The 26,279-nt window shown below is 38.6% G+C and overlaps 1 protein-coding gene across 1 annotated transcript in view; it reads left to right on the top strand.

Annotated features, from left to right (window-relative positions):
* The window catches only part of LOC117403153 (spermatogenesis-associated protein 7-like), a 105,021-nt gene that overhangs the window by 9,364 nt on the left and 69,378 nt on the right, over positions 1-26,279 (top strand). Inside the window, exons 3-4 of the mRNA XM_034005165.2 lie at positions 7,470-7,562; positions 13,292-13,339. Coding sequence (XP_033861056.1) covers positions 7,470-7,562; positions 13,292-13,339 — 141 coding nt within the window. The remainder of the gene's footprint in view (positions 1-7,469; positions 7,563-13,291; positions 13,340-26,279) is intronic.

Raw genomic sequence — 26,279 nt, 5'->3', positions numbered from 1 at the left:
ACCAGGGAGGAGACATACCCTGCACTGGGGTAAGGAAGCGCTGACGTGCACGTTTAATACTGTGAAAGAGTGGTAGTGTGGTGCTACTGGACACCGGTATTTTCTTTTGCACAGACTGGAGTGAACTCGTTGCTTATTCAGGTGAATACTTTTATTTACAATATTTACAGTTAAACACACTTATTCAGAAGCATTTATTCGCCCTGTACAGGCCACTAACTACCTCACTTCTTCTCCCCTCTCTATGCTACTGCGAGTCGACCAAGCTGTGACAGGCTTTGCCTGTAAAATGTCCTGATTCTGCAAGACAGGTAAGTTGGGGTTGGGCTCCCGCTAGAGGAGTGCACCAGGAACACAGATGAGTAAAGGTAGGGCTCCCTCTAGTGGAGTGAGCCAGGAACACAGGTAAGTAGAGGTGGGGCTCCCTCTGGTGGAGTGAGCCAGGAACACAGGCAAGTAGAAGTTGGAAGTCCCTCTGGACCAGGAACACAGGTAAGTAGCGATTGGGCTCCCTCTGGTGGAGTGAGCCGGGAACACAGGTAAGCAGAGGTTGGCGTTCTCTGGTGAAGTTAGCCAGGAACACAGGCGAGTGGTGGTTGAGCTCCCTCGAATGATTATTTCCTGGAACACAGAGAAACAGAGAACAGCGGCACCTTCTGGAGTGTGCCCGGAAGACAGCAAGGGAAAATCCAAGATATGCAGAAGTGTTCCTACTACAGCCAGGTTCCAGAACAAACACGAATGAAAACTGAATTCCCCTCAACAGGAATGACGTGACACTTGTACTCCCACTGATGTGACTGTTTTTAAAGTGCCACGTCCAAACAGTAATAAACAATGTCCCAATACCACAGTCTTGTTTTGTAGTTTTCTTGAACCATAAACACTTCTTGCTGATATGCGGATCGCTGCTCCTGCAGCTGGTAATCAAACAGTGTTTTAACCAGTCCCAGTCAAATAAATCACACACTCGGTTTGTCGATCGCTGCTCCTGAAGCTGGAAACTATACAGCGTTTTAACCAGTCCCGGTCTTATAAATAACACACTTGGCGTGTCGATTGCTGCTCCTGCAGCTGGGAACCAAACAGTATTATACACCGTGACTGCGCCACACAGGTACCCCGGCTAACCCTGCGGGTCCTAATAGCAATGGCGTAGACAACGGTAAACCACAGTAATTCAATTAATTCACCACTGCGAAACAAAACCAAAACCAATCAAAAGCAAAAGTCTGCCTCACCAAGAGGTAAAACACTCTATACTAGACTTCCACAAAATAGCTACGATTGGAATGAAAAGCACTTACTATCGCTTTCCCAAGACACAGGAATAATCTCCAAGGCTTGTGCAGGCAATCACTCAACCCCCAATTGTTCTGCTCTGCTTCCTTTTAAACTGCATAACCCCGCCTTTTAATTAACGCTGAGGTTTCTGGGGTGTGTAGTTTTTTCCCCAGTGACGCCATTCCTTAAAGGCGTCACTGCTCCTTCTTCACAATACCTAAGAACAAAATAAAAGAAAATTAATACAAAACAATTATACAAAACAAAACGGCACAGTGGCCAAAACAAACAGACACTGAACAAAACAAGTATTGTGCTTGTGGGTACTATTGTAGGCAGTTAATATATTCTTAAGAGCAATAAATTAAAGGACCTCCAAAAACTGTAGGGGATAATGAGATACCTTCGATAGTCAAGATCTTGGTGGGACCTCTACAATAAACAGTGTCCTATTATAATGTATAAACCCGTTTTAATATCGCTCTCTGAAAACGATGGCAGAATTACACATTACAACAAGCCAAAAATAGACCACATTCCAGACTGTTCAAAGTTCATAAATCGTGTTTGTTCAACATGAGCGAATGACTCAATACTGGGAATCTCTTAGAAAGATGGTATTTATTAAGCATGCAACAATATAAAAGTTTGAAAATCACACAAAACAGTTACACAATTAAAGTCACATTAAAAGCATTACAATGAGAACTAAGGTTTAAAACAACAATTTACCAAAGAAATATTAGTACATACTGACACAACAACAAGGGATCGCACAATACCTGAATAGATATTTTAGTATTGTATTGTTACCTAGCCTGGCAAGCAGTTCTGTTACCTTGTGTTTCTCCGAGTGTCAGGGCCCCCAACCTTGATGGATAAATACTGAGAGCTGAGGGCTCCAGGTGCAGTCTTGTAGTTTCTTAGAGTCTGAGCGAGCAGGGATCAGCAGCCAGTCTGGGGCTAAAGCAGGTCTGGATAGCGCTAGGCTCAGATTAAGGGGGCAAGCGTAGCGGAGTAGAGCTGGGGACTCAGATTAGAGGGAGAGCTGGGGACCAGAGTTGGGGACCAGGAGCTGGGGCAAAAGCAGGGGATTTTATACTTTTCAAACAAAGAGATTATTTGAATTTCCCGCTGCATGCTCCGATTGGCTATTTTGTAGCGAATGGGCTTGCAATCTTGATTGATTGCTCCCCCTTCCTCTGTCTGATTAGTTCTTTATCAAAATCTGGAAAGGGGAAACTTTTAAAACTTGCATAACTTTTGCTAAATAATTCAGATTTTATTCAGAATTCCCGTTATTTTTACCATAAGAAATTACATTTCTTTAGACACCAAACATGTCTGGTTGCGACTTTGGTTGGACATTGCCAACGGTTTAATTCTCTTAGGGATTTATTACCTGGGTTATTCTATACTTGTTAGGCAATTTAAGAATAAAAATGTTTGCATCTTGTACTCATAGTGGTATTAAATCAACATGATGTGAAATTTGTCTTAAATCTCTAAATCTTTAAGCTACTTTTCTCTCTTTCAGACTCCTCTGCTAAGCCACCTCTCTCTCACTAGACGGGTTAATTAAATCACAGAGACGGGTTTGATTAGCCTTTTGTTTCCTGAGTGCCTGGTGCATTCAAGGTGTTAGGTTGATCGTTATCTCTAGGCAAAGCTAGACAAATTAGATTAGAGTTCATTCAATGTAGATTCCTGATACAATATCATAAGAACATAACATAAGAAAGTCCATGACATTTGCAATATATTTGAGATGACAATGTCTATAGAACCTACATGCTAGTCTAAACTAGCACAAGTAGCAATGGTTGTATTTTCTGGTTTCTTTTGCTTTACCTCCCGACTCTCATTCCGCCTCTCAACACACTCAACCCCGTTCAGCCAAAACTGCTAACTTTTATATTGATGTGGCTGTCCTCAACCTGGCAATCAATTAGCCAGTGTGAAGCCAGACAAATTCTACACAAGTATTTCTAGCAGGGAGGGTTTTTAACTCCTTCCCTGCAAAACAAAACATCAATAAATAATAAGTCATTTTTAACACAAATACATTTAAATCATAATAATACAAAATACACAAAGGGCGGGGTATAACCCGTCACAAGGTATCATTAAATAATGAAGGAGGTTAAGTTGGTTTGATTAAGTAATTTAGGATGTACAGTAACAGTAACAAAGACCAGGAGGGCTTGAGGACTGTATTTGTACACCCTTGACATACGTATATATGTGTCAATTGGTGGTAATTAGTTAATTGACAACTGTTTTTTAACTAAAGAATGACCTTGTGCATAAAAGCCGAGACTCTCAGACATTAGAGAAAAGGCAATAGGCGTGTGTGAGCATAAGATAGTTGTTAACAGGGCTGTAGCTGCAGATAGAGGTGTGGTAAGACTGTAGGAGAGAGCCTGACTTGAACCAATGTTACTACTGTAAGGGTTAAAGTTTTTTTTAAATCATTTTTGGAGAAAAAACAGGTGTAATAGACACATGAAAAATGATATTAAAGGTCACATATACAATAACATAATGTACAGTACACTCTGAGGAATATACATATTGCAATCAAGCAGTTATCAGATAGAGAGAGAAAACTCACTATGTATATATTTTGGCCAAACAAACAAACAAACAAAAAAAATACTTTGAGAATTCACAACAGACTGTCAAAACTTACTTTATTCTGCATTGTATACTGTGTATGTACTTTTGGGAAACATCTTGGCTGGTTTTAACCCTTTCTTATTAGTTCATAATTCTTCAAATAAGATATTGTAAACCAGTGGCATGTGTTTTGGACATTGTGTGGGTGCAGTGATGTTCTGGAACATCCCATATACCATTGTACAAAAAACTGTGGATTATTTTTCTTACCGATTCAACACTTTGAGTTGTTTATGCCACTTAGAGCATAAGAACATAAGAACATAAGAAAGTTTACAAACGAGAGGAGGCCATTCGGCCTGTTCTGAATGCTGACAGCTATTGAATGACCTTTGCTGCTGCAACAGTGTTTGCCACTCTTCCTATTTTTGTGTTGTCTGCAAATTTAACAAGTTTGCTAACTATACCAGAATCTAAATCATTAATGTAGATTAGGAATAGCAGAGGACCTAATATTGGTCCCTGTGGTACACCACTGGTTACCTTGCTCTATTTTGAGGTTTCTCCTCTAATCAGTACTTTCTGTTTTCTACATGTTAACCACTCCCTAATCCATGTGCATTCATTTCCTTGAATCCCTACTGTGTTTAGTTTGAGAATTAATCTTTTATGCGGGACTTAAAACATTTCTTCCTAATTGATACTTGTTCAATAATGAGATTCAATTGATTGTTAACTTGATAATTGGATTTGGTTTTCGCTCCTTTGTTACGCTTAGTTCAAAGAGGTACAATGTGTGTCTCTCACATTGTGGGAATGGTATTATGAGTTCCTTGGAGATTGAGTTTGAAATCCCACTTACACAGACAAAAGTGTTGGTTGTAAGTGAAGATTCTATCGAGGTAGTAGTGTTTTAGATATAGAACATGAAAGTGGCATTTGAAAAATAAAAATGCAAAAAACAAAGGAATGTGCACTGGGAACGAACAGTAAAGTTATTGATAGTTTTGTCAAATCTAAAACAGATGCACCTAAATATCACTGCAAGTGATCGTTTTCGAGATGTACGAACTGGGTTGTAAGCTTGTTTGAACAGTGGTTAAAGCCAGGAACGAAATACAAAAGCTGAGTTTAAATAAATCTTATGTCCGTGTAATTGATGGAGGTTTACAAAGTGATGAGGAAATTGCTTTTGTTCCTGAAAACATTTTTTAGTTCTTCATGTTTAAATGAGGAATGAAAAACTACATCTCCCAGAAGGCCATAGCGATCCAAGAACACTGATTGACTGGCAATCAGTTAAACTAATTTTTTAGGTATTTTTGAATGACAGGTGAAAGGTTTGACGATCTGTTAAGGCTGTACGCCTTTCCAAAAAAGACACACGCCGCAATGTTGTAGATGACGTAATTCCGACTTGTCGCACAATGTCGGAGACCTTCGACCCCGAACAGAAATTATGTTGGAGTCTGAAGTATGTACTGTAAGTTGTGTACTTTAAAGTAACATTTAAACTTATAAGTTGTCAAAAGCAATACTCTTTATATTATTGGTTTTGGTGTACTATTTAAAAGCTTTTGTGCATTTGTGATTCTTTCGCAGTCTGAAGCACTGAAGTTATCATTTTAAAGATACATCGATTTTAGTAGAAAGGGAGAAACTTCCAATAATCTTCTAGAATTTAATTCTTCTTTTCTGACAGTCTTTATTCTCTTTAATTTCTAATTCCTGCTTCACCTTCTCCAGTAATTCTTGTGGGTTTCTCTTCTCTACTCCATCTTTCCTTTCTCTCTCTCCTTCCTTTCAGTAACATGTAACCAGATATTTGAACAGAACACAACAGGGGGAGGGAGTACCTACTCCACTCAGATAGCAAAGATGAACCCCTTCTTAGCTCAAAGGACGTGTATTTGTTTCAGTACTTAAGCCCTTCCAAAAGCCTAAAAACTCAGGGTTACACAAGTTATCAGCTTTATACTCATACAGTATATCACACACTCAGGAAAATTCACCATAATCATTAGGGCTACTTGTCTATACTTGTTACTCTGCACATCACTTAATAAGCTATCTAAACAGAATCACCAAAACTAAAGAGAGGTTGTTAAAGTTTAAAACATTCATTATAAAAATCTGTATTTAGTAAAACTTCAATTAAACGCCTCCTGTGTTTATTTACAATATTTGCCAGCAGACCCGGCGCTTATTGGAGACCGGCGACTATTCGAGACCGGCATTTGTATTAGATCACTAGCTTCACATGCTTTGTGCGGTCATTGAGAAGCCACTAACTCACAACCTTGAACCAACATCATAACTCAATTTAAACATTCCAGCAACTTTGTTAAAATGTTGTGCATCAGTGGGAACCAAGTAACAGTTGTGTTTTATAACACAATTACATTGTATTGTACAACCTCAAGTATAAAGCGAAAGTACTATTACAGTCTTTTTATATGCACTGGTTAACAAGGATACGGTATGCAAAACGAACAAGCAGAAGTACGAATTTGTATTTAAAAACGGAATTAGATCTACCATTGTTAATAATAATAATAATAATAATAATAATAATAATAATAATAACAGTTAAATCGAATAAAAGACCTGACATCAGAACATAGGTGTGTAGGCTACGTTTACAACACAACAACAATAATAATAATAATAATAATAATAATAATAATAATAATAATAATAATAATAATAATACAAACTTCAAAAATGTTTTTAAAAATAATTAAATAATTATCATTATCATAAATTATTTATTGTTTAATCTCAAACTTGTACATTGTTAATACAACAAAACGGTAAAATACACCAAGAGGTTTGTATCTGGCCTACTTTCAGCACGCTGAAAATTATCAAAACTTAATAATGTAATAACTGCATTAAACAAATATGTATTATATGTAGGCATACCATAAATGACTTTTCTATTATTATTATTATTATTATTATTATTATTATTATTATTATTATTATTATTATTATTATTATTATTAATAAAAATAATAATCCAGAGTCATTTTCATCGCTGTCACTTATTAGCAGTTCATTACGCTCAAGCTCTTCCTCATCTTCCTCAGCTTCAATGGCAATGACAGAGACCCGGCGTTTAATAGAGACCCGTAGTTTATTTACAATATTTGCCAGCAGACCCGGCGCGTATTGGAGACAAGCAATTATTTGAAGTTATAGCATAGTATGAAGTTATATTAGTGTTAATAATCAATCAATATTGTGTCTAATGCTTAAATATTTGATTATGTTTTTTTAATGAGGCAGCAAAATTTGTGTTCCACTTTCTGCATTGTGCTGTGGCTTGTTACTTCTCTAAATGGGTGTGGATAGCAGTTGCAGACCATGTTTTTTATTACATTTTTTACTTAAATTCAAAATGCAGATTTTAGACCACAAATAGTACATTATAGATGTGAAAGTTTGATCTGCTGCTTTCTGATGCCCTGCCAAGTTTATTTCAAATACTTACATGTACAGTACAGAAGTTGTCAATGCTACAGAATGTGTTTTAACTGCTTAAAATGTCTTTTAATTCACAGCATTCTGTTCTGGTTCTTCTTGCAAACTCTCAACTCAATACCTTATTCAAGACCACATGACGGCACATTACAGAAAACTGCTGTCCACTAAAGGTAATCATATATATGAAACCAGACAACACAAGCAAATGTCATCAGGTAAGGCATAGAACATGCAACTCTTTCCAGGTGACACAAGAGACATCCGGCATCATGGCCCACCGGTGCTGTAGCAATGGATATACATGTACACTTCAACACATACACACCCAAAGGCTGCAGAACCATATCAGCTTTATAAAAACAGAACTATATTTGCATGCACTTTTGATCTCAATGCAAGTATGAAAGTAATTGACATGTCTCAATGCACTATCACTGTTTTCTAGCATTTCAAAGCATTCAAATAACCATATAGGTTGGCTGGTAGGGAGCCTGCTACGGGGCTTAAGGCTCATTCCACCAGATATACTGTTGCCTCAATAGCTGCTTCCAGGGACATTCCTATCCAGAAATCTGCAGGGCTGCTACCTGGAAGTCAGCACACACCTGTACCTCACATTACCATATCAAGCTTGAGTTCTGTTGGCATGCTTGTCTTGCAGCTTTGGTTCTGCAGTCTCTTTTTCCTAAATAGGGGGTGTGCGACTTTACCCCTCCTCCCAGAGAACTGCTAGGAGTCTGCCATAAGAGTGGATAACATACCTTATCCCCATCCCTAGAAATGAGGGTTACTCACATGTAACCGTAGTTCCAGGAGTGGTATATGATGCACATCAAACAACCCAAAACCTCCCCTGGCATACGGCACACCGATTCTTGCTTCCAACGTGTAAGATCTGACATCACATGCCTGTGCCGAGGAGAATACCACCCGGGTGGGTAGAAGGAGCAATCTTAAAGACTTTCTGACCAGAATTAAAGGGGAAAACCGCACAAGGTGGCGTCATGAATATATATATATATATATATATATACATGTGACAGGATAGCCAATGTGGTGACGTCAGGCCAGAATGCAGGAAGGAAACAAGGAAACACTGCAGGTACGGTGCAATGGCGCTTGCACCATTCTATTTTTAAATAACAAAAATAAATATAATATTCAAACAAAAACACTTGCTCATAGAGCAAAATAAAGATTTTAAATAAAACTAAATAACAAACACAAAATACTGTCAGGCTGGGCAGTAGCCTTCACTGATCGCATTGATTGTACTTACTCTTTTTTATATTTTACACACCTCTCTCGCTCTCGCTCGCTCCTCCAAACACCCACCCCGAGTACAGAGAGCTGCAGTCTTTTATGCAGGTGACCATCTCCTGATTAGCAACAAATTAATCACTTAATCAATTCGGGAGATGGTCACCTTCTACACAAGGTTTTTAATTATATACTGGAAGAGGACGAGCTGCCTAATCTCGCCTCTGCCAGAAACAAAACAATAACAAAACCCTGAAGGACGGCACCTCGCTCGTCCTATATAATAAATACATAAATCATAAAACACAAATACAAAATAACACAAATGGGACATTCTAAAAATAAACAAATAATTATTTACAGGTCTCCTCGCCCTGTTACAATATGCAACAAATCAATGCACTTACCCTTACTCATTTTCTGATACAAAGCCCATTTCTTTAATGTTACAATTGACTAGTTTAACCGTCACAGCCCTTGTTTTTCTTTTTTTTCTGGCATGGCAAATCTGTCTGACTTTATTGTGCACTGCAGTAACACAGCGCTTCCTCCAAAAACAAAGCAAACGAGACAAGGCACGGTAATGTATAAGTTAATCATTACACAGTTTTAGATACTGTGATTAATTTTTTTTTAATCTGTGATCTTTAGTTGCTTTTGTGCATTTTCATTTGCTGTGAAAAAACTGTGACATTAGGGTCTTATCGAGCACTACATTCTGCAATTTTGAAGACTGACTTTGGATACTGTTTTAATTCGGGAAACTGGTGTTATTTTTAAATCTTTTGCTAAATTGCATTGCCTTTCACATTTTAAGCAGTTCTGTGCTTGGGTAACATTTTGATTTCATTTTGCTGTTGTGTCGTTAAATAATAATAACTGGCAATGCACAACAATGTGTACTGCACAGTTAAAACCACAGGGTTCAGTCCCAAAATAATAATAACAGTATAAACACACACAGAACACAAACACGATCACAAGTCCAGAGTGAGTGCTAACGTGCAAGTGGTGAAATACAATTAATAGTGAACAGCAGTGCAGTGTTGTCCAGGTTTGTTACTGGCCCGGATCGTGTTAGCCGTCTAACAATGACAAATGAGTACAATTAGAATGACAAACACACAAACACAAAACACTTACGGTTATTTTCCGGTCCTTCAGTGGTTCTTTCACAACCATAACAAAGGAGCAGTTCGCTCAGCCACATCCCTTTTTATACTTTCAACCACGCCCCCTTGGTTAGCGAGTGCAATCACTTTTCCTCCAATCTGCGATTGCCACATCGCCGCCCATCTGGGGTGATGACTTGGTGTACTGTGGCTCCACCCCCTTTCTAGATGGCCGACTTCCACCTTTCCCTGGAATGAATTGTCAGACCATCCAGTCCGGGGCACATTGTTCCCTTTACACAGCGCCCTCACATGTCGAGATTTAAAACCAAGATTCATTCTTTTTCTGTCACAGTACCAGATTTAAAAGTATGCACTGTATTACAGTTCATGTGTCCAGTCGTCTCTTCTGGCAAGTAATATTTTCAGAATATGTTGTGAAGTAAAATACTACTACTGTTGAAAATATACAAAAAAATGGAAACACCAATGTAAAGTCACTTAATAGGGCGTTGGGCCACTATGGTATCCCGCTCTGTGGAGTTCTTCGCGGACCATTTCTGATGAAACTGGCTGCTCGCGCCCCAGGTTGAAATTTGCTGTCAATTGATCTGCAGTTCCTCGCTTATTTTGCCTTGCACTTCGAATTAATGCAAGGATATCACGATCCTGGAGTATGCGCTTCTGCCCACTATTGCCCTTTGCTGATGATGTCTTTCCCTCGGAGTTCCATGCCGACATCACCTTAGACACCGTTGCTCGTGAAACACCAGCAAGTTGAGCTGTCTTGGTCACTGAAGCTCCTGCCAAATGCGCCCCAACCATCACCCCTCTTTCAAAGTCACTGAGGTCTCCTCTTGCAGCCATGCTAGCCATAATTTTAGGCAACCAGGCCTGTCCAGCATTTTTATACATGACCCTAAGCATGCTGGGATGTTATTTGCTTAATTAACGCATGAGCCACACCTGTGTGGAAGCCCATGCTTTCAATGTACTTGGTGTCCCTCATTTACCCAGGTGTTTCCATTTTTTTGTTCACTACCTGTAGTACTGTACCACCAAAAACAACTACAGTACATCTAAATGGAAGCCTACTTATTTTAAAACCCAGCCCTTTCAGCTATGTATTTTTGACATTGTATCTTTGTGTTCCCTTTGTGTTATTCCCCCAACTTGTGTGCTAACAAATTTCAATGTAAGAATCAACGTCTCCCTGTAGCCTACAGTTCCTCAAACTCAAGTCATATTTTTTCTTTCCGTACGAAATGTCGTTATGCCAGGACTCGAGCACTGTACAATATACTAAATGAACGGATCAAACATATTATGATAGTTTGCAAAATCCTATGAAAGCTTTCAATACAATCGGGATAATACATCATCATTATTTACAAAATCTTGTTTGTCTCGTTACTTGTTAAAAACTGTAACTTTACTGCTATACTACTTGCAAATGTTGCAAAATGGTACAAACTTTGTGGCGTGAAAGCTAGAGCGTCTGCATTCAAAGCATGTCTTGGGTTCAATTCCCACACAGGGTTTATATTGCAAACAAATTTAATGTATTTTATTTATGTGTAACAAACGTGTAAAAAAATATGCATGACACTTTCATTGAACATACTGTAACGCCGAGCACGTTGTGAGGGAAACAAGACTCGGGAAGACCAGAAGGCATTCAAACTTGTTGCTTTTAATAACTGAACTTAAAATAAAACAAACAACGAATCCCTGTTTGGGCTGGGGTTCACGCCAAAATAATCAAATAAAAGTAATGCCCTCATTCACGGCTCTTTTACTTGTTTTTATCTTCTCGCCCTCATGCTCACTTCCTCTTCTCTTCTATCAGACACTCACAGACATGCTTCAGGCTCGTCTCACTGCTTCTCAGGTGAGGACCTCACTTCCAGCCTCACACTCTGTTCCAGCAACCACTCCAGTCTCAGTCTGCGTGCCTACTCCCGCTCGCAGCTCACCCCCCCACACACACTTATAGCCTCGGGGGAGGGTTCCGTCCACCATGCACACACACACACTCACACACATACACATACACACACTAACGACGTGCCCTGTAGCCTTACAATACACAACACTAAATGAGACATTACAAACAAACAAACCAGACAAACACATTGTCTAGGATGCCAGGGTCATTACAATACTTTTGATTCTTGGAGATAAATCTACCTCCTGACCTGTGAGGGCGCTGTGTAAAGGGAACAGAGTGCCCTGAACTGGATGGCCAGACAATTCATTCCCAGGGTTAGAAGGAAGTCGGTCATCTAGAAAGGGGACGCAGCTACGATACACTAAATCATCGACCTGGAAGGGAAACGATGTGGCAGCCAAGGGGTCATGATTGACTGTACAAAAGAGGGCGTAGCAAAGTGATCTTTTCCTTTGTATGGTTAAAGCTGAACCAGAAGGACTGTGCAGTGTAATCGTGAGTGTTCTGTTTGTTTGTTTTGTCGTGTTTAAGGAATTACTTTGTTTGTTGTTATTAGACGACTGAACACGATCCAGAGCTGTCACCAAAGGCCAGCACATACCTGGACAACACTTCACTATTGTTTCACGAATAAACTGTATTTATACCGCAAGTACTATCGCATTCACTGTGGACTTGTGTCTGTGTTTTGTGTTACGTTTGGGTGTTTAGGAACAGGACTGTTATTATTTCAGGACCAGCCCGTGGATTAAAACAGAGCAATACACGCCGCTGTATTGCCTGTTCTCATTGTTATTGTATACTGCCATTTGTCATCAGACTTTGGATTTACAAATAAAACACCATTGCACCTGGATTATCCTTGTCTGTCTGTTCATTGCGCACTGCTGCATTCCTGCACCTGCACACTGTTAGCCACATGCACAGATAACTTTAATGTGCTTTTCAGGCACAATAAAAGCGGATCAAAAACATCAAAAAAATCATAGAAACATATGATTCAGAAGAAATGCTACGGATAGAATAGCCTGTCTTCTGAAGTCGTAATTATTATTATTATTATTATTTATTTCTTAGCAGACGCCCTTATCCAGGGCGACTTACAATTGTTACAAGATATCACATTATTTTTACATACTATTACCCATTTATACAGTTGGGTTTTTACTGGAGCAATCTAGGTAAAGTACCTTGCTCAAGGGTACAGCAGCAGTGTCCCCTAACTGGGATTGAACCCACGACCCTCCGGTCAAGAGTCCAGAGCCCTAACCACTACTCCACACTGCTGCCCATACCCTTTTCTGAGGGTAAATGGATTTAGTGGATCAGCCATTGTCCTTTGTAACAGAAATAACACATAATAGAGCTATTTTGTTTAGAATAGAGCCTCAAGTCAGTAGTATCTGTTGCAAGCTTTTCTTCTGCACTAAAAAGAAGCATCTTGCAGTTTTGCTGTTCAGACTTAATTCCCAGTCCTGGGTTTAAGAGTAAACAAGTATAGATATTGAAAAGAAAAAGTTTGCATTTTACTGATTTCATACTAAACTAAAATACTCTATTCTGTTCTATTTTTTAGCTGCTGTTGACACATCTATACCGAAAACTCTGCTCACCAGCATTAAATGTAAGTCGACTTGTATTGTTATTTTATTGAATTTTAATGATTAATTACCATTTTGTTGGTAATAATTCAATGATGCATGGACTACTTGCTGCGATGAATAAATGAAGCGGAAGCAGCATCAATTACACAATTTTAATATTGTTTGCACCAAAAGACCATGTCCATGGTCATTATCTATGTTGCGCCCAGCTTTATAGTTATTGAAAAATTAGTAGTGTGCGGGAACAATGATTCTCTAAAAGAATTAGGCCTTAAATGTGTGGATAATGTTTTTTTTTTTTTTAGGCTTCATGAAAATATATAGTAACACAAATAATTAAATCTAGAATTAAAATGAGCTGTTCCTACCAGCAAATCACAGGTGTGGCCATTCCCCAATTAGATAATTGATGTTAATTGGGGAGTGGCCACATGTATAAAAGCACGGAGAAATCCTTTGTTTGAGAGAGGGGCTTGAAAGGAGTGCTGGTGAGTGTGTTTATATTGTGTTTTAGAGAGCTTAGTCAGTAAAGCGAATGCCCAGCCTGACAGCCAAATTGTTTTGTTTACCTTTTATTTTGGCCTTTATGCCTATTTATGTGTTCCTGTGTCTTTTGTTTGTGTGGGTATTAAAAGTGTGCAACTACGCATAAACTGCAGCTTTTCTTGTCTCTGAGTTTCATTATTGACCCTATCCTGCTACATTTGGTGTTAGAGTGGGATAGCTCTCCCTGAAGACTCGGAGCAGGACTGGAGTTTTAAAAAAAAGAAAATAAAAGAAAATTGACTAACTAGCAGAGGAGTGGGAGCAGGAGCAGAGATGTCTTCAAGCTGAAGGGGCTGTCATTTGTGGGGCTCGCCTGGAGTTTGGGCACCACAAAGAAGTGCCCATACAAAGACCCCCAAAGGGAGGTGCTGCCTTCCTGAGTGCCAGAGAGGGAGGTGCTGCCTGCCCAAGTGCCAGAGAGGGAGGAGCCACAGCCATGTCCAGAGCCAAAGGGGGAGGAACTGTTGCGTCTTTAGTGTGGGGAAGAAGGCAAGCAGAGGAACCATCTCCAGTGCCCAAGAAGGGGGAGCCGTCTCCAGCGCCCCAGGGAGAGGCCCCGCGGTCTCCAGCGCCCCAAGGAGAGGCCCCGCGGTCTCTAGCACCACAGGGAGAGGCCCCGCGGTCTCTAGCACCACAGGGAGAGGCCCCGCTGTCTCTAGCACCACATGGAGAGGCCCCGCAGTCTCTAGCACCACAGGGAGAGGCCCCGCTGTCTCTAGCACCACAGGGAGAGGCCCCGCTGTCTCCAGCGCTAGAAGGAGAGCCTGCACGTCCAAAGTGCCCCGTCTTGCGACCTGCGCTTGCCTCGGTCGGAGTGCCTTGTCTTGCAACCTGCGTTTCCTCTGCTGTAGGTGAGCCCTGCGGCGTGGCCTGCACTGTCACTGCAGGGCTAACTGGTGCCATGGCGTGCATTGCAGCTGCTGGTGTGCCTCGTGCGGTGGCTTGCATTGTCGCTGCCAGAGTACTCTGTACCATGCCTACCCCCGGTGTACCCAATGTCGCCATCGCCCCTGCCGGAGTGCCCTGCACTGATGCCGCTGCCCGCTTCCCCAGATGCATCTTAGAAATCAATAAAAGTCTGTCCCGCAGATACAACATCAAATAATCAGAAACCATTTTTATTATAAGAAATATATTCTTTATTGGAGACATGAAGTCCACAGGCATTTTTTTTTTTACAACTTTCCTGTCCAGTTAATCTGTCCACTCTGCTGGATTTTCAAAAGACAATTTAAGGAATATAGATAATTAACGTGATTTCCATTGGGAGGTTCTGGGTGGTTTATCAATTATTATTTGTTTATTTTACAGATGCCTTTATTCAAGGTGACTTATAATGTCACATATGGTATGGTTTTAGTTGTATTTTATGTGTTACAATACCTGGTAACAATATACAGACTATTTTTAGTGCTTTAGTTAAAAAATGATTTTCTATCAAGATTGTGAAGGGGTCTGATGGAATTTCAATAATTTCTCTGGTTTGTTGACTTCTCAGAGGTGCATTCTAACAAAGTTAATGTTGCTCCTTGGTTTTTTAAGTATATCTGTTTTATGTTTCTTCTTAATCAATGTCTTCTTTGAAGTAAATTTGAAATCTGGAGGTCTCTGTTCATTTTGCTTGCATTTCCAAAGGCAACCTTGTAACACATTTTTCAGAGGGAATGTAACTGTCTAATTAGTTGGATGGGTGGTTGTGTAGATAGGGGAATATGAATTTTAAAATAGTACTGGCAAGTGCATGGCATACAAAATTTTGTGGAAAAGCTGAAGCCCAACATGCAAAAAGATATCCTCGGGAGTCTAGTCAGGGATTCCTATTGTCTCTTTTATATCTAATAACATTGACATTCTTCATCTTTAAATTCCACTCCAATACCATCCACTGAATAAGTGGAGTCTGTGGATCCACTGGACATCCCCAACTGACCAAAAAAAGAAAAATGCTACATGGTCTTGCTGCATGTAGTTGAGTCTTCGAAATGATAATTTTTAAAATACACTGAAATAAAAATACAAGGTCTGTGGACATTCATTCTAAATTGACAAGCTTTGGTTGGGGTGAGTATCAATGTTTATTTCTAAATTGAGATTTTTTATGTGTGAAATACATTGCTAATTGCCAATTATTCTTCATACGAATTAAAGTGGTGTATTATTATGAAGCATTTCCTCTTCAAACGGTATTGACCACAGTGCTCACTTCGAACACTGTAGGAATATGTTGGCTGTTGTGGTTGTTTTTATTCTTGTCACATTCAAGCATCAAGCTGTTTAACAATTTATACCCATAGCAGTTCTTTAGTTAAACTAATCTGACATTCAAGTAAGAAGACGATTCTTCATCAACAAGAATAGCCCAGAGGAGTCCTCTGGCAAGAAGAAACATCTGCTAAAAATACTTTTAATAATAACATGTGTTAGCTGATATCTGAATATAGACAATGAAATATTAAACTACACTATCACAGTTTCTCCTAATTTTATTAAACTAACCATGGGTATTAAAATCTTACATACATTTCCTAACACAATAAAACATGGACAATCTTTCAAACAAGAGAGTCTGCAGCTGTATGTGGCTGCTACAGAACATGTAGCAATATACTCATTACTTGTAATTGTAAATTCCTTACACCACCTTCACTATGGAAAAATAGCAGTTGATATATAAAGGTGCATTAGACCACTAAGGTACTGATAACAAATTAACTAACTGGCAAAAGACATAATGGCTTGGATAATATGGAGAATTGTCTTTCCACCATAATGCATTTCTTGAAACATCTTTGCAAATAAAATCTCAGCTATTATTATTATTATTATTATTTATTTCTTAGCAGACTTACAATCGTAAGCAAAAACATTTCAAGCGTTACAATACAAGTAATACAATAAGAGCAAGAAATACAATAACTTTTGTTCAAGTAAAGTACAAGTTTGACAAACCACAATTCAATAATACAGCAGGTAATAGTGATAGTTACATCAGGATATGATTAAATAGTGATAGTTACATCTATAACTATGTAATAAATCAGTTTACCGTAAACATTGCAGGGTTTATAAATGTATAAATAGCAACAATCAATACAGAGTTTCAGCAATAACACAAGCAAATCATTTAGTAAGAATGGATTTTAAGAGTCAATACTGTTTATTAGATAACTATGACAACTAGCTTTCAATACCTTAATAGTCTTCAGGTGTCAGTATCAACTTAAAGAAACAGGTTTTCATAGTAAACTGTAATAACAATCCCCTCGTCAAATATAATTTAGAACAAACATAACAATATACTCAGAACCACAGTCGCTATTTGTTTAAAACTTGCATTTACAAAATACAAATGCAAACATAGTTCAGAACTGTTACCTAAAGTGCTCCAATGACTGTACTTGAACATGTTAGCAGGGGGTTACTAATTACATTGGTGTATCACCTTTTAATCAGGGCTCTCATGATTTGGAAACTGAGACCATGGAAGAATAATTGCATTATTCCACTTGAAATGGAATAAAGTTGATATTCTGTGACAATGAACAGTTCCATTGTACATATTAATTACAGTTCAGATTGTGAGAGTAATAATTAATTATGAATTAAATGTAATGAACACAAGTGGTTCCTCACCTACACATACTGATGACAGGCAGCATTGTGGAGTAGTGGTTAGGGCTCTGGACTCTTGACTGGAGGGTCGTGGGTTCAATCCCAGGTGGGGGACACTGCTAGTGTACCCTTGAGGAAGGTGCTTTACCTAGATTGCTCCAGTAAAAACCCAACTGTATAAATGGGTAATTGTATGTAAGCATGCCATCTGACACATCCTCCTCACTAAACTTGCAAGTCGCTCCTGGATATTATGTACTGTCAGCTCGCGACCGTAACTAGCTATGAGGACACCAAGGTCGTGTCCTCAGTTGTTTTTTTGCATCATCAATGCTGATACTCATGTAAAAATTCTGGTAATGTACAAAAGACTCCTTAATTTCTCTGCTGGTTTGCCATGTAACACAGAGGTTGAATAGTAAATACCAAGCAGTCATATAAATACTGCCAGCTAAAGCTTGAAACCTGAGTTTGACCTTGTAGAATGTCAGCTCTGGTTACAAAGCTGTGTCAGCTACATAAAATATAATAATAACAATAATAATAATAATAATAATAATAATAATAATAATAATAATAATAATAATAATAAACGTTACCATTTATATTGTGTGACTCTGCAGCAGAGTGCTTCTGTGGGGAAACTGCAGCACCTCCATTGTTGTTGGCAAATCCTTGTAAACGTCAAATTGACGTGCGCGGCGGTTCTAGCTAGTCAGAAAATATGGCGGTTCTAGTGTTAAGGAAGTGTGATGTAGTCCTAGATTAATGTAAATCAGGGTTTCCGTGAAGAGAACGGTGGAACAAGAGTGCTGTGTGTTTCAAGAGAAATGGGGAATTTTGTATTTCTTTGAGGGCATGAATGGAAAAGCCAGTGTGCTTCATTTGTAAGTAACATGTGTCTCTTGTGAAATAATACAACATTAAAAGACACTATGAAGCAAACCATGGCAAGAAATATGATAAATAAGTATGACCTGCATCATAATATTGCAGACAGAAACGGACCCCGATTGTAGCGTCAGTAAGAATCCAAGCGTACAACTTTTATCTTCCAAAATAGAGTGAACAGCAACACTCACCAGTGCGCGGGGCTGATCTTAGCTGACAGTCAGGGAGTCCCAGGAGAACACCCCCACCACTCTGTGTCTGCTAATGGGGCACCGGTAGGACACGCCCCCGACTCACATCAGCAGCAGTGACAATGGCAAGCAGATGACAAGCAAGGGAAAGTGAGCAGCAGCTCCAGCAGAGTAATTATATATATATATATATATATATATATATATATATATATATATATATATATATATATATATATATATATATATATAATCTCACACAGATAAAATAATTTCTGGCTGACACAGACTTTTCTTTTTTTTAGTACCTGTATCCTAGTGAATAAAAAAATGATATTCCGCGGGCCAGATGAAATCGCTCGGAGGCTAGATCCGTCCCACGGGCCGTAGGTTTGACACCCCTGGTTTAGGTTGTTAATCTATGGTCTCATTCCCCCATTCGAATGCGTCTTTTTTTCCATTTCAGATCAGACAAAATAACTCATTATTCTATACACCATGGACTGTGATAAAACTGAGATGCTTAGAGCAAATTGTTTACTAATGGAACAAGTATTTTTTTATTTTTTTTTTGTAAATGAAAACCAAGACTTGATTACAATTGTTTTAGTTCAATATTTCAATGTCAGTCTATTTTTTATTCTTTGAGAAGTAAGTGAACTTCAATGCAGTGGTCCGATGCTATTTTAATAATAGAACACAGGCACTTGTTCCCACTAAAACAGCTACTGATTGACTATGACAACAATGGTAAAGTACAGGGCAAAAACTAGTCAGTAATGCTTAGCAAGTGAATGTTGGCTGTTCCTAAAGGTACTGTGTTAATTAGGGGTATGTAGTATAAACGAGTATCCTTAATGAGTACCATTATTCCAAGTATGAGTTATACACTAGCACAAAGCTTGTACACAACTACATACTGTGATATAACTACACATAAGGACTTCCTTTATTTATATCACTGCAAACTAATGTTAAAGCACTGTCTGTAGTACAGTAGTCTCCAGCTAAGACAACACCCCCCTGGGTAGCAAGCAAAGTGTTCTCTAAGACATGAATCAGTAAATACAACGGGCCTCATTCACTAAATAGCAGTAATGTGTTTTGCATTTAGTAAGCCCCTTTACTGCATTCTTTGTACACTTGCTGTATTCACTAACCAGTGGCAGGTAACCTAGCTAGTGGAATAAAGCATGTGGAAAAAGTACCGCGTTCGAGTACTGTAAATATAATGAAAAATGTTAATGGGTAGAAATGTATGCAAATTACGTCACAAAATACCGCAAGTGAGGTATCTAATATGCAAACCATATTCACTTAAGGGCACTAACTTTACTAGGTGCCTCAGCGTGTGTAAAGTACCGCTTATTGAAACCAGCCAGTGTCACAGAACCAGCTGCACAGAACAGCGAGAAGAAGCCAGGGAGAGAGTATTTCGGACCAGGCAGACGTTACTAGGGCTATGTGAGGAGGTAATAACTAGATACAGATTGAGCACAGAGATCATACTAGCATTATATGTAGGGCCACGAAAAATTCACAATATCACGAATTTCACAGAAATCGTCTATTTGACTGCCTACTGTGAAAAATATGCATTTTATTTTCCTTACAGTATTTTACATTACTCGTCACCTCCAATGTTCATTTCATACTTGTATCACTTATGTACAGGGTCCAGCGTCAATGCTGTGCATTTGGTTACTGCAGAAATAGGGTCAAACAAATACTGGCGTCATGAATGGTGAATTCATCGTACTGTACAATGACATGCGAGGCAGGGGACGTTGCATGCAGATGGTAGGATTTTGTTTTGCTCAACTTGGAAACTCTAACCACTGCATCTTGACTGTTAACCACACAGCAGTAGGTCAGGCTGTCGTTAAGGTGATTGTGAAGAATGGTGGATTTCAATGGGCTTTGTAATAGACAATGTAACAGAGGGAGAAACCCTAGCTGTTTATGTCTATGCTTAGTCTTATAAGTTAAGATGTTTTTTTTTTTTTATTATTATTAATATTGTTTTTTTAGGTTGCTAGGCTCCAGTGGCATATATGATGTTATATCATTTACGAATAATTTGACAGTATCTGTGGTTTTAAAACTTCATAAAAAATAATTTTAATAATTTGATATATGTACAGTGGCTCTCAAAAGTATTCACCCCCCTTGGACTTTTCCATATTTTATTGTGTTACAACATGGAATCAAAATGGATTTAATTAGGAGTTTTTGCCACTGATTAACACAAAAAAGTCCATAATGTCAAAGTGAAAAATAAAATCTACAATTTTTTTTAAATTAATTACAAATATAAAACAGAAAATAATTGATTGCATAAGTATTCACCCCCTTTGCTATGACACACCTAAATAAGCTCTGGTGCAACCAATTATCTTTAGAAGTCACATAATTAGTTGAATGGAGTCCACCTGTGTGCAACTAAGGTGTTTCACATGATTTCAGGTTAAATACACCTGTCTCTGGGAGGTCCCACAGTTGGTTAGTACATTTCCTAACAAAAACTACATCATGAAGATGAAGGAACATTCAAAGCAAATCCGGAATAAGGTTCTTCAAAAGCACCAATCAGGGGTAGGACATAAGAACATTTCCAAGGCATTGAATATCCCCCGGAGCACAGTAAAGTCCATTATGGAGAGAATATGGCACAACTGTGAATCTGTCTAGAACAGGCCGTCCTCAAAAACCGGGCGAGAAGGGCACTAGTCAGGGATGCCACCAAGAGGCCTATGGCAACTCTAAAGGATTTACAGTCTTCCACGGCTGAGCTGGGAGACACTGTGCATACGGCAACATAGCCCGGGTGCTACACAAAACTGGCCTTTATGGGAGAGTGGCAAAAAGAAAGCCATTGTTGAAAAAAACTCACACCAAATCTCGGCTAGAGTTTGCCAGAAGGCATGTGGGAGACTCTGAGACCAAGTGGAAAAAGATTCTATGGTATGATGAGACCAAAATAGAGCTTTTTGGCCTCAACGCTAAGCACTATGTTTGGCGCAAGCCTACACCGAAATCATCCTGAGAACACCATCCCTACCATGAAGCATGGTGGTGGCAGCATCATGCTATGGGGATGCTTCTCTGCGTCAGGGCCTGGAAAGCTCGTGAAGATAGAGGGCAAAATGGATGCAGCAAAGTACAGAGAAATCCTGGAGGAAAACCTGCTGAAGTCTGCAAGAGACCTGGGACTTGGGAGAAGATTCATCTTCCAGGAGGACAATGACCCCAAACATACAGCCAAAGTCACAATGGAGTGGCTTAAAAACAAAAAGGTCAATGTCCTGGAGTGGCCCAGTCAAAGCCCGGACCTCAATCCAATTGAGAATATGTGGAAAGAGTTGAAAATTGCTGTTCACCAAAGGTCCCCATCCAACTTTGACGGAGCTTGAGTAATTTTGCAAAGAAGAATGGGCAAAAATTGCAGTGTCCAGATGTGCAAAGCTGGTAGAGACTTATCCAAATAGACTCATGGCTGTAATTGCTGCCAAAGGTGCCTCTACCAAATATTGACTCAAGGGGCTGAATACGTATGCAATCAATTATTTTCTGTTTTGTATTTGTAATTAATATAGAGCAATTTGTAGATTTTATTTTTCACTTTGACATTATGGACTTTTTTTGTGTTGATCAGTGGCAAAAACTCCTAATTCAATCCATTTTGATTCCATGTTGTAACACAATAAAATGTGGAAAAGTCCAAGGGGGGTGAATACTTTTGAGAGCCACTGTAAATACTGTTAGGTGTGTGAGAAATGCTAGTCAAACACTCCAGGCACCTTTACTTGGCTATTCAGAGGCGTGTCTTTGTTCAAGCCATATTTGCATTCCAGAGTTTGCGGAGCGGCAATCCCCACCCACAGCCAGCTACGTGGCAGAGATTTCTGTATGAGAATGCTCGTATTGTGGGGGGTGCGTATCTCACACATAGATCCACACTACGCGGGGTTTACATGCTTTTTTGAGAATAGACCCCTTAGCTTATATAAATATGAGCTTTCATTGATGGAAAAAACAAAAACATTCTGACTCCTATAATAATTTTTTATTACTCCATTTATACGATGCCTCTACTGTTTCTGAACAGAATCACACCCTTCATTGACTGCACTGCTTTTGAAATAATGACAGTGGCTAAAGGATAACAAGTTAGCTATGTTGCAATGCATTATGGATAGGATTGGGATTATTACCAGTAGTATAGTACAAATGTTAATATTAACAAAAAATTTAATGCAGAAGTAAGACCTATAATAAGAAATATCTGCCTTTTGAGTCACAGTTTATTCTTTTTAAGCTTAACCTGCAGTGAATGCAAAGTATCATTTACTTTTTTTTATCCTATGTTGCAGACAGATAATGCATACCTTTTTATTTTTACACATTTCATAATTAGGACTTGGTGACATGGGGCTATATATTAAAATAATATTTCTGGATTTGAAAGTAGGTTAAAACACCCACACATCACAGCTCAGTACAGCTCTGAAGACAGCCTTAATTGCTCACCAAGGTTTGCTTTTAAGGGCTTTGCAACCAGTTTATATACAGCATACAGTGCTGAGCCATTAGGCCACTTAATTTGGATATCATTTGTGTGCGTTCATTTTCAATGTTTACTAAACTCAGCACTGTGGAACCATTCACCCAAGAACAGGATATTGCCACTGCAATCTGACTGCATCCAGCACCTAATAAATGAGCTGCTGGAAAGTCTATTAGGATGAGGAGGAACATCCGTGACCAGCCACTACTGACTTATGTGAAAAATTATTTAACTCAGTGTACCCGACTACTCATTTAATGGTGTTACACAGACCAGTTGATATTGATAGAGTGAGCCAACGAGCCAACAGCCTAAATAGAACTCCAGTGTATCCTGCTGAGGTGTCATTTTGTGAAAATCACATTTAAAGTCTATGATTTATCCCTTTAAAAATTGCCATAACACTAAAATATATAGACCTTGTTGTTTTGTATACAAGGTAGTTTTAGCTGTAGGTGAGATCACACACAATTCCTTCCCCTTAAAGGGGAAAGGAAACGGCAGGACTTGTGCGTTAAATTATTTATCAAGGGCTAAAGATAACATACCCGATGCAAAACAACCTTGTATTTATCATATAACTGTGGCAATGTGTCCCGCCCCTGTGTGCATATTATGTGTTGTATGGTGCGTGTGTAAATGTTGGTGTATAGTCATTGGTACATGGGATATAAACGGGTCTGTGTTTCACGTGTATTTAAAAAGTGTAGATTTGTATTTAGGCACGAGGAGGGCACAAATCACTTCACGTGCTGGTTAAATGTAATATGTAAGCACGGGGTTGCACAGAATTAATTCACGTGTTGGGATTCAAGTGAATAATTAATTAGTAAATTGAATCCCAGCACAACAGTATATATAGACACATTTTCTTTCACTCGTGGTTGGGTGTTCGGTGAGTGGAGAACAGGAGAGAGAGAAGGAGAAAATAAAAGTAAAGTAATTAGAAGTGTTTTTCACTCACCGTGTTTGTTCATCTGTCTGTTTAAGTATAGTCCGTTTTGTTTGTCTTTTTTTGTTTTGGCGTATAGTGCCGTGTCCTGTTTTGTGTTAAAACCTTTTATTTTCTGTGCTGTTTAATAAATGCTGAGCGAAACCATTCGCACAGCTCCACCAAACCACACCTCTCTGTCTGTTTATTTCCTGCTTCTGGTCTGACGCCACCCACTCCGGCCGTCTTTGTGACAATAACACAATCATTTTTGATGTGTTCGGCCATATCGACAGTTTTCCCATGACGTCACTGGTTGCAGTGCTCGACCGAAGGGTTGGTAAACAAAGATCTCACAGAGCACTCCGACATTGGAAGTGACAGTTCTTTATCAGACTTTGAAGAGCTACAATCTATTGGTAAAAAACATTCCAGTGCCATATGAATTTGAGCCAATCATGAGCGCCAAATAGGCCCTATTGAAACTGAAAGAAAGGATTCAGATTCCTGGGAATCTGATCCAGATAGTGAGAGAGATCCGGATCCTGACAGAACAGCACACAATTCCTGGTGCACCTGCTGTAACTACACAGTAATGCCGACTCGTTTTATTTTTTTTTTAAATTGCTCTCAGACAGCACAGAATTCCTGAAAAATTGTCAGGCCAAGTCCCACCCTGCATCATGCAAAATGCCAGTTTTAAAATTGTGTGCCTGCATAGAGAGGTCCTGGATACTGCACTGCTAGCTGCTTCTTCTTCTTCTTCTTATTATTATTATTATTATTATTATTATTATTATTATTATTATTATTATTATTATTATTATTATTATTACTATAATAATAATAATAATAATAATCCCCCTTCATGGGTATTACAAAATACATATACCAGCTTTAATGTTTTAAATTAAACAATAAGTTGTTAACATATTATTATTATTATTATTATTATTATTATTATTATTATTATTATTATTATTATTATTATTATTATTATATGTTTTTTACATTTTATCATTTCCCCTGTGGGTATAGTTTCTTTCTAATGAAATGTCACTGCTAAAGCCACCTCTTGTCCACCTTTGAATCTTTATTGTCACTTTATGCAGAAGCCTGACAAGCACAGTACATGAGCATGCATACTCATTCTCCCTAGTTACCGCAAGTGCTCTTCAAAGATCTGATCAAAAAATCTGCTCCAGTCCTGTTTTTTGATCCCATTAGTACAACCAGCTCCAGGTCATTGATGCCAAGTGCATTTACTTTACTACTATAGTACTATGGACATTTGGAAACTGGACAACTCATGTAAAAGCTAAATGTAAATTGTATATAAATGACTTTGTTATGATATTGTACAAAATCATCATCAGTAAGTCACAATTACAAAACTCTGAATATCATGTTAAAATGTGACATTTTCCAAACAATTTGCATTAGAGAAATCACAAAACAATTTCCTGATTTTTTTCCCCATCAGAACTTACAGACTATCTGCCAATTTACAGTCTGAAATCGGAAGACTAGGAAGGCATGTACAACGTGTTACCCCTTCCTGTGCTGTGAATGAAATCTGCAGACATTATCCCAAGGGAAGTGGACATTATCATGGCTTTGAGCATGCTTAGTTGGACTGATTAGAACTGAAACATTTTATTTATGAAAAAATACAATATTTAATATTAATTTATTAAGCACAATGTTTTTAATATGAACAGTGTACTATTTCTTCACTATTTCCAATGTAAGGACAGATTATCAGATGTTATTTTTCAGTTTTTAAATTTTTCCACTTCAAGCAAAGTGCTGGACACGTTTCATCACTGACTGTACTTTGTCAGATTTAGTGAGACCTGCATGCTTGCCAAGGCTGGTGTTCTGGTTCTTTTCACTCTGTAAAGGTTTGTGCAGTGAAGGTCCTAGAAACATGATGGACAGAATTAGGACATGTTGCAAGTCCAAAGCAATCTTTTTACAATAATTATGGACTTGTATGGTGTTTTAAAAAATTCACACACAGCCCCCTCAAATGTAGCATTGATGTGAACATTTATGGCTCCCCGTTGTTGGTCTAGGAATTATTAAAGAACATCTAAATGTATTAAGGACTACAGATTGAGAACCACTGCCATAGATCATACTCATGTTGAATGTGAGAGTATGATTCTCCCATAAGTTTAGCAACTGAAGGATGTCTGTCTGTTGCCAGAGTGTTTACT

This window comes from Acipenser ruthenus, chromosome 5 (genome assembly GCF_902713425.1).
Source record: "Acipenser ruthenus chromosome 5, fAciRut3.2 maternal haplotype, whole genome shotgun sequence".
NCBI lineage: Eukaryota > Metazoa > Chordata > Actinopteri > Acipenseriformes > Acipenseridae > Acipenser > Acipenser ruthenus.
Note: the sequence above shows the minus strand (reverse complement) of the source record. Positions and strands in the feature narration are given on the sequence as shown.